Source organism: Crocodylus siamensis, chromosome 7 (genome assembly GCF_052110815.1).
Source record: "Crocodylus siamensis isolate JL-2025a chromosome 7, ASM5211081v1, whole genome shotgun sequence".
In the NCBI taxonomy this organism is placed as follows: Eukaryota; Metazoa; Chordata; order Crocodylia; family Crocodylidae; genus Crocodylus; species Crocodylus siamensis.
The window spans coordinates 58121867-58131447 of NC_143401.1; the positions used below are offsets into that span (position 1 = coordinate 58121867).

At 46.2% G+C, this 9581-nt stretch overlaps 1 protein-coding gene across 1 annotated transcript; it reads right to left on the minus strand.

The window, feature by feature from the left end:
• Positions 1-100: 100 nt before the first annotated feature.
• Positions 101-9502, minus strand: DNAJC9 (DnaJ heat shock protein family (Hsp40) member C9). Its single transcript, XM_090058477.1, has 5 exons — positions 7398-9502; positions 7178-7318; positions 5067-5321; positions 4168-4254; positions 101-749 (listed from the first exon to the last, which is right to left on the minus strand). The coding sequence occupies exons 1-5, from the start codon at positions 7575-7577 to the stop codon at positions 630-632; spliced, it is 783 nt and encodes a 260-aa protein (XP_089914603.1). The 5' UTR covers positions 7578-9502; the 3' UTR covers positions 101-629.
• Positions 9503-9581: the final 79 nt, after the last annotated feature.

Here is a 9581-nt window from a genome sequence, read left to right on the forward strand (position 1 = left end):
GAACCAGCTGAATGCCAGCTGTTCAAGACACTGTTTCTCTGTTTCAGATAGCAAATGATGAAAACAATTTTCAGGTTGGAGAAGTAAGGATACTGCAGACTTTTGCAAAACCATCATTTATTTTATTAAAGCTAGTTTCAGAAATATATTTATAAAAAACACAGAAATATCTGAAAGTAACTTGCCCTATTGAGAACTGCTGTGCACGGACTATAAAAAAAAAAGAACGGGATTAAACAAGATACTAATTAATTACTAACACAGGTTGGTTCCCATGGCTGGACGCATTAAATGCCGATTCAGGATACATTGATCTGTTTTAAAACCAGCAATCTTGCCAGTGACAGTTGGCAAGGTTTGATGTATTATACAACTCAAATACAAGCAGACATACACCTCCCAGTTAGCTTAATATAAGAAAGTATTGTAATATTTGCTATCAAGAGCCTATTTAACCTTCATTACAAGTTGCCAGGGAATTTATCTACATTCGCTTCAGAGTGTGTTTTGCCATATCTTTCCATCTACAAGGATTGATACAGCCATATACTGACAAACTGGAAGATTGCAGATGTTTACTGAGATTGAGTTGTTCTCATATGGGCAAAAGAGGAGGCTGGGAACTCAGACTATTTCTTCCCTTTCTTGAGTGCCATTTTCTTTCCTCCTTTCTTAGATTTATTTCCATATTTTGCTTCTAGCTGAGCCAGAAAGTTGTCCATTTCTTTTTTCCGATTCTGATTTCTAGTCTATAAAGTAAACGAGATAACTTTTTTACCAAAAAGTATTAATAGAAACAATATAAATAAATAAATAAAGATGCTGGGATGCATTTAGAAGGGAATATAGAAACTAAAAAAAAAAAATCCATGGAATTTCCTAACCAGGGATAACTTAATTTATAAGAATTAAATTTGAAGATGTAAAAAGGCAGAGGCAACTAAAATAAAAAAACCCAAGAAAATGGGGGGTGGGGTGCAAAGAAGCAAGCAGAGAATTGTAAAAGTTAAAAGGTTGTCATGAGCCCCCCTTTAACAGCTTCCTTTTACATCAAAGGAGCTTTAACTCTAGCATCTTCGCCAACCTTAGCAGCACGATACAGGAACGCAGACAATTCCTCAAAAGAGTGGCTTGAAGTCACTTCTGACTTAGCTTTTTGAAGGCACCATGCCCCTGTAATTCCCCAAATGGACTTCAACATGCTCAACACTCCTCAGAATCAGACCAACTTAGACTCTTTGACTGTGTCCAGACAAGTGTGGCCATGTGGTATGTGCACATTCAGGCATTTCCTGTGCTGCTACCTTGCAGTGCTGGGGTGTTTGGTTTATTTTTGACCCTGAGATCCCAGGATCAAAAAAACTCACACAGAAAAAAATAGCAGGCACCACCCAAAACTAAAGCCTGGCCTGCTAGAGCCATGTTCCAGCTGCCCCAGCCCCCAGGTAAGGCAGCTGAGGCCAGCAGTTGCTGGTCCCAGCCTCCCCTACCCCACCCAAGGTAACCTGCTGCACACCAGTGCATGTGGCATAGGCATTGCTTGGGGAGAACTAGTAGCGGCACAAGGTGTGCCACTGCTATTTGTCCCTGAGGAACCAAACATCTGTGCTCATCTGGACATGGCTTTTGGGTAAGAGCCAGCACTTTAAATCCCACTAGGAAAACAGAAGGCAAATCAATAAAGTCTCTGGAGCTGGATGCTGTGTTTATATGAAGGCAGTCCACACAATCAAGTAATAACAGCTTTCCTAGCTTCAGCTTGTAAAAGGAAGTTAAGATGTACTGACCTCACATAAAACGTGAGTATAAACATCCTATCTAGAAATGACAAAGAGAGATCCATATCATGGACCAGTAACCTCCTGATCAAATACATCAGGCTGGGGGATGCATCTTCAACAGCTACTTTTTAAGGGTGCAGCAATATACTGGTTGGCTATTGGACTGGCAATGATAAAAGGAAAATAACATTATTGGTCATCAGCTTTTTTTGGTCATTGTAACTAATTAGGGCAGTGTGCCCGGAACACCCTGGTGAGGATAGTCCGGTTTCCATGCCCTGCTGCTGGCCCGACCCACAGCAGACTACAGGTCCCGCTGAGCACCAGGAGTTGGGAGAGGGTACCAGGGAATGGTCACAGGGCACCACGCTCAAACAGACTGTTACTGGCTGCTGCTGTTGCCATGGCAACACTGTGCACAGCAGGGGCCTGACACTAAGGCTGCCATGGAGACTGGGCTGCACACAAGTGGGGTAAGGTACTGTATGAGAGAGATTTTGCTCCATCGGGCACTGGGTGCCTTTGCAAAAGCAGCTTCTCCCCAGCAGCTGCAGGAGCTTGGCTGTGAGGGGCTTGCCAGCACTGTGGTAGTGGCATGGTCTGGGTTCCAAATATACCTGGTACCGCTGTCTGCACCAGGGTCCACCCCACCCAGCTGGGATGGCAGGACATGCTGCAAGGGGAGCAGGGCTGCCGGCAGGAGTTGTGGGCAAGAGGGCCACATGTATGGGAATAAGGTTGTCACTACCTTCCTCAAGGGCCAGAGCAGGCAGGAGGCATATGTATGTATGCATGCATGTGCAAGGCAAACAAAAAGGGTTTATTTAGGTTAGTAGTTTAAAATGCCTTGCACCATTACTAAATATCAGTTATTGGATCTGCTTCAGCCAATATGGCTGGTTAATCATCAGCTAATGATATCAGACAAAAAATAATAATTTATTGGTGCACCCCTACTACTTTTTCCATCCTTTAAAGAATCCAGTTATTTAACTAAATCCTTAAGATGAGAACACTGAGGGTGTCTGATCATCACTTAGGCCCCCTCTGTGTGTTACAGGTATCATGCAATTACCTGGTAAATTGCGGAATCGACTTGAGATCAACTATAAATGCAAAGCATTTATCACATTACAAAAAACTCCAACCCAATGTAGTTTAATTTGCACATGCAGCATAGTCTTCCCTGTGGCTAGGAGCCCAGTCAATTGACAGGGTTCCCAGCCACAGGGGTGCACCTCACCTAGTCGGGGCTGCAAATCCTGTAGCGTGCCTTCTGGCAAGCTCCCCAGGGCCACAGGATTGCTGCAGGGCCAATTCCCCTAATGCAGGGTTGGCCCACACTCCCAGGACAGGGAGACTGCCCCTGCATCTGGGAGCCCCTTAACCGGGGTGTGTGGGGCTCTCAGCCATGAGAGCTTGCCTCTTGCCAGTGTAGGAGAAGCTGAAGATTGGGCTTCCCCTGTACCAGTAATAAGGTGCTAATGTACAACTGCATGAAATGCACATTTGATACCACTGCGCTTTTACCTGTACATGCAGAAGGGGCCATAGAGTCAATAAAAGGAGCTAGAACATCTGTTACTCTAGTTGCTTCCTTCAATCCTGCATATTCTGTAATATTTTTAAGGACTGAGCCTCACTGCTCTTGCTCTTATTCATGCCCATTTGACACTACTGGGAAGAATGAGCTAAAGATATAAAATGGAGTATTCAATAGCATAGAGAAAAATGTTTCAGTTCACCTAGCTGCCCCAAGACAGAAAATACAGGATGATTGCACATGTCCTTACTCTACTGCACCAGTAGAAACCACCATTACTCAGGGGAACCTTTCCAAGCAAGGATGTACCACGGAAGAGTATTGCTATCCAGTCCCATCATGGACAGCACATGCATTGATGCATCCTTCGCTATGCCATATCTAATGGCAATGGGAACAAGCCTGTATGGAAAACATGCCAAAAGTCAAGTCCTGTGCCCTCACCAAGTGCTATTCCAAACCCTTCTGCTGCTGCTTCTGCTCCCTGCCTACTCCTCAATCTGCTATGCATCACAGAGGCTGCACATGCACTGCAGGTCAGCCACTTGTCTTACAGATCCAAACGCATGACTTGTGATAACTGCAATGAACCAGGTCATTTTAAAAATAGGATTTATGCAACAAGATTTTGCATTATGCTCAATGTTGATTAGAACCATCTGAAGAGTAAATAAGAATGCACAAAACTATAGCACTGGGGGGGGGGAATCAGATTCTGAACTAAGGTAGATGAATATGTCGTTTCGAGGATCAGATTATTATATCCACACATGATCCCCCAAAAATTAGTTAACAATAACTGAGATAAAAACATCCCCTTTCCAGACATTCTGAAAATCTTACTTGAATAAGTGCTTTCAAGTCATCTTCTCCTTCACCAAGGCCTAGTTCTTCCCTGGACTTCTCTGCTTCTTTAGCTTCTTCTTCAGCCTGAAATCGCAATTAACTGCTATTCCTTAATATTGCATTTGACCAAAATGTTGTTATAGCAGACACTGATTTTTTAGTTTTTTGTGGTCTACATGCAAACAAGACCAAAGAAACAAAATTTCTAGGAGAAAACTATTATTTATTTAAGGTAGCATGTCCACAAGAATTGCAGTTTATTTTAAACACAAACACTTATCCCTTAACGATTCCACCACTGGGAAGGTATATTAATTGTTGCTGTCTGACATGTATTTAAATAGCTTCTACTGTTTAAATGAGAACCAAACTTGATGGTACAAGAGTGCTACCATCAGTTTTATGGTACAAGAAGTGAATACCATGGTGGGATACCTTAAAGTAAAATAATATTTTGTTCTCATGATCTGAGATACCCTTTTACATTAAGTCCAATTATACTGAAACTTTTGCCAAGTTGTTAGCAGAAGGGAAACTATATTCACATAGAAAAAAACACAAGTAGAAAGTAAAATGCAAACAAAGCCTATGATTGCATAGAAAATTTTCAAAACCTGATTATAATTTTAGAACATGTGATGGGTGAAGAATTAAGTTATTTCTAAGAACTAAGTTATTTCTAAGGGGAAAAAAATGCAGAGTTCCGAGACTGGCCAAATTTAACATCTAGGTGATGGACAGGGGTATTGCAATTCTATCAGGAAGAGAAATTAAAAAGCACAGAGAAGCAGTCTACATGGATTTAAGTGAAATGCATTTTTAAATATTTATATTTGGCATTAAATACCAAATGGCATTTATAATCTCTTGGGACCCTGGTATACATTTTAACATACCCTCCTTTTTCTTGCATCCATTTTCTGTTTAGCTTCTTTAATGAAAGCTTTATAGGATGGAACTTCTCCTGAGTCAATGGCTTGCTGTATAATCTTTCTTATCCTGGGTTCATCTGTATAATCCACACACAGCACAGATTCCATAATCCTATCCATGTCTCCTTTGAAATCTTTATATGCTGATTTAATGTCAGTCAGCTCTTCTTCTGAACCTTTGTACTTCTTCTCAAAATCCTGAATATCTTTTACAGTGATCTGAATTAAAAAAAAAAAAAAAAAAGCATGCACAATTTCATTAATTATAAAACTTGCAGAAGGCAAGTTTGCAAGAAAATAAAGAATTAAAAGGCCCCATACACTACAGCCCAGCATGCCTCCCTTGATCTTCTCTACTAGCTAAGATTCAAGATTGTACTGTGCACACACGCACCCATCACTATCTTTTAAAACAAGTTCTGGAGAAACTGAACTATTGGTTTGGTCATCGACGTCCTCCGTGGTTAAATCACATTAAAATATCCCTTGTATTCCTTCAAGTACAAAACATACTTTTTAAAGCCAAGATTTCTTTTAGAGATGACTTGCATCTTCAACCTGAGGCAAAAGTAAAAACCTCTTGTATTTAATGGAGGCTACAGACTTGTAAACAGATCTTTATTTGGGATGTGCATGCAGGGAAGGGGATGTAGGGGGAGGAGGGGTTCCATTTAAACCAAGTCAGAAAATTTACTCATCTTCAATTCAAGACCACCTTCTGTTTGATGAAATATAGTGGTACTAACACAAGGACCTCAAAGAAAGACACTGTTTCCTCTTCCTTTGTCAGCACAGTAGCTCCAGAGACTGTCTCAAATTGTGATAAACAAGGTCTGTCTGGTAATATCTTTTATTGGACCAACCATATACTTGGAAGAAAGGTTAGACAAGTTTTTGGGCTCTACAACCCTGCTACCAAGTCACGCTAAAAAGAGGGAGCAGTGCTGACATTTGGTCTAAGACAGAGCAAGGAGCCTTGGCAGAACCACCAAGTGGTTCAGTCTCAGTGTCAACCGCCAAGTCTCTTCAGCTTTGTCCTGCTCTGTCCCCCTTTATCTCATGGATGTTCCTGGACCAGGAGTAGACAACTTTTTCCAGCTGCAGGACAAAATGACCCAGTCCAGCTCAGATGTGGGGAGGCGGGTACTGGAACCCTACACTGGTACTATTATCTTCCTGGCGGCAGGGAGAGAGCCACCACACTCAGAACTTTACATGCCCAAGGAAAATGGATACAAAAATAAAAACAAAACAAACCAGGTGCTGATGGACTTGAGCAGCAGTCTCCAACCTTGTAAAGTAGGAGATCACCTTTGGCATTTAAAAGCAACGTAAGATCTACTGTGTGCCATCTCCCCCTTGCAAGCAGGTAAGTCTGCAGTGAGACAAAGGTGGGGGGAGATGGACAGATCAAGGCAGTGGCAGAAAAAGTTATTTGGGGACATACCTCCCCCGCAGGTAAGTCCCCCACACTCAATTTACCCCTGCTTCTGCAGCACTGTCCCTCACCGCAGGGACCTCAATCTAGCCCCTGCCCCTTCTCTCCCCCATGGACTGACCTGCAGGGCTGGAGCATGCATGTGCATGCACATGGGCACTCAGCCCTCCCATGCCAGCCTCAGATCTACCGCAAGAAGCTCCGAGATCTACTTCAAGTCCAGTGACCACTGGACTTGAAGGTGCCTCCAAGATGAGGAAAGACCTGAGCAGGGGCTGTAGGAATTACATTTAGCTCTTGGGTACAAAGCCCTGCCAGAACACCCAGGTCCTTGCATGTGTTTAGTCTGTCAGAGCAAGGAATTAGAAGGTGGCTACATAATTAATACTGTTGAGTAAGGCACCTGCACCAGGTGCCACTGACACCACACGTCCACGGGTGGAACATGGCGCACGGGCGGTAGGTCACTAGCCCTGCCCCTGCAGAGAAGGTCCTTGGCTAGCTCCTCCCAACCCGGCAGCTGCAAAATCCCTCCAGGGGCGGCGAGATACTGCCAGGGCTGCAAACACCCAGATGCAGGCAAGAGGCAAACCCTCCGGAGCCTCCGGGAGGATCCAGGAGGACACACGACACCCACCTTCTTGAAGAGTAGTCTCCAGTACTCGGCCCAGTCGCGGTCCTGGCTCCGCGCGTCCGACTCCTCATCCACCAGGCCCTGCTCATCGTACACGGCGCGCTGCCCGGGGTCGCTCAACACCGCGTAGGCCCGGCCCAGCACCTACGGCGGGATAACGTTACCGCCGAGCCCTGGGGTCCCACCCCGGCCCGGCCCGGCCCGGCCCGGCCCGCCCGCGCACCTGGAAGTGCTGCGTAGCCTCGCCGCGGCGCTCGGCGGCGGCGCGGTCGGGGTGGACGCGCAGCGACGCCTTGCGGTAGCCGCGGCGGATCTCGTCGGCCGAGGCATGGCGCCGCACGCCGAGCACACAGTACAGGTCAGCGGAGCCGAAGGCCGCCTCGCACTGCTCCAGCAGCCCCATAGCCCGGCCCCAGCCCCGGCTCCCTCTGGGCGGCGCTCCCGCCCTTGAGTTTGGCGCGCACGCAGCCGCCCTATGACCCGCGCCGCTTTACGGCCGAGGCAGGAACTGCCGTAAAAGGAGCCGGTCCGGTCCCGCGAGACGTGGCGCTGAGCACGGGTAAGACGCGGCGCACAGCCGCAGGAGGCCGACCGGGCTTAATAACGTTGGCCAGGGGGGCAGTCCCGGGGTACCTGCTGCCCGGCAGGGTTTCCACGGAGCCCGGCGCCAGGGGAGCTGCTCTGGGCCGGGATCTTGCCGCGGTGACCGCGCAGTCCGGAGCTGGGGCACGCCGGCAACAGACTGCACCTCTGCCCTTGCGGTTACCGCCGCAGATCCCGGCCCGTAGCAGCCTGTCCTGCTGCACGCCCGGCCGCATCTGCGGAGCTGGTCCCCGTGCAAACCGGCCCTAGCAACGTGCGGGGCGGATGCTTGTAAAGGGAGTCTCGATCAGCCACTCGGCCCAATCCTGGTCTAGAGCACATGGTGCATGATATACAAGTTCAACCCCGAGCACACACTGCACCCCCCCCAAATCAGCCCTGAATGGTGGCTCTATGGCCTGTCCAGGCCCACAGACAAGCACCCTACCCCAGAGCCAGTGCACAAGGCTGTTCCATGTACACTTCATGTATTATGCATCCTGTGCTGCGTATGTCCAAGCCCCAGACTGGGACCAGCACACGCTGCACAGTCCGCAGGGCTGCTCTAGGGCTCCTGCTGCACAAGGTGTGCAGACCAGAGCAGTCCTCTGCTGGCTTTGGTGTGGAGAGCTAGTCTCGATCCTGGGGGCCAGACCTTCACCTCTTTTTCAGCCCACGGACAACACAACTTAGAGCATCTTTTAGAAAGGCATCCAGTCTTGTTTAAAAGTGTTCCAGAGAAAATCGACCTGCTAAAAAACTTAAGTTTCTGTTTCCCACTGTAAATTGCCCTTTAACTGTTTGGAAACCTAAATCAGGGGTTGCTTGCTCCCTGCTTACTTGAAGCTTCTTGGGTGATGTACACTAAAAAGCTGTTTTCCAGTCTAACTCTCCTCTGAATCCTTCCAATTACCAACATTTTTCTTGAACTATAAACAAACAAAGCAGTACTAAAGGCTTCGGGCCAGGGACCTACTTAATTCCCAGCAACTGCAAAATCTAGGATTATTAGCAAGAAATCAACAAAAGAAAATGCTGGCTCCCTAGTGGGAGCCAGGGGTCCTTGCTAAAGGGAAGGTGCTGACTGGGAGGGCAGCACAAAGGGCAGCCAGCAATCAAGATGACGGCTGCCCCCTCATCCCTCTGGGAACTCCTCAATCAGTGCAGAGGGGCAGGGCCACCACAAAATGCCTGCATAAGGGGCTCTGTGGAGCGTGAGTGGGCTGTGAAAAACCCTTTGTCCTGCTGCAATTTTAGCAGGTCCCTACTTAATATCATACAACCTTTTCATTCCTACTGTATATGCCCCTGCTCATACAGGCAAAGATTTCACTAGTATACATTAATTGTTGTTTAATGCATCAGTATTTTTCAAGGTGATTTTTGGAAAAATCCAAGGGAAAAATGAACCTTTCTCAAAGTAGTATTGTGTGTTACCAGCAGCCCCTGGAAGCTCAAGAAAGCAAATGCAAGCAAGTCAACTCAAAGGAGTAGGGAATTCCCTTTGACTACCTCATTTAAAGCAAAACAGAAACAACAACAAAGCCAAGTACCTGGAAGTACCTGACATTTCATGCAATTAATTTTTGTGACATTTTTAATTATTACCAACACATTGAAAACTCAATTCTAAAAGGCATATCCTCTGAATATCCTGTGGGAGTTTTGCAATGGACTTTGGCAGGTGGGAAAAGGCTCTGGGAGTCACCAGTCAGCTTTTCATAGTGCTAACAATTGTATTCCTAAAAAATACATAACCAAGTCATAACAGTTTACACTTATTAATTAATATGTCACTTTTACACAAATTGCTCCAAAACTGAAA

What these genes read in the sequence shown, in the direction of transcription:
- DNAJC9 (XM_090058477.1), bottom strand. Translation starts at nt 7,577, where the DNA reads ATGGGGCTGCTGGAGCAGTGCGAGGCGGCCTTCGGCTCCGCTGACCTG. An exon ending in GGAGACTACTCTTCAAGAAG is followed by an intron (nt 5,322 to 7,177) that starts GTGGGTGTCGTG and finishes TTTTTAATTCAG; the next exon opens with ATCACTGTAAAAGATATTCA. An exon ending in ACTTGAAAGCACTTATTCAA is followed by an intron (nt 750 to 4,167) that starts GTAAGATTTTCA and finishes TTTACTTTATAG; the next exon opens with ACTAGAAATCAGAATCGGAA.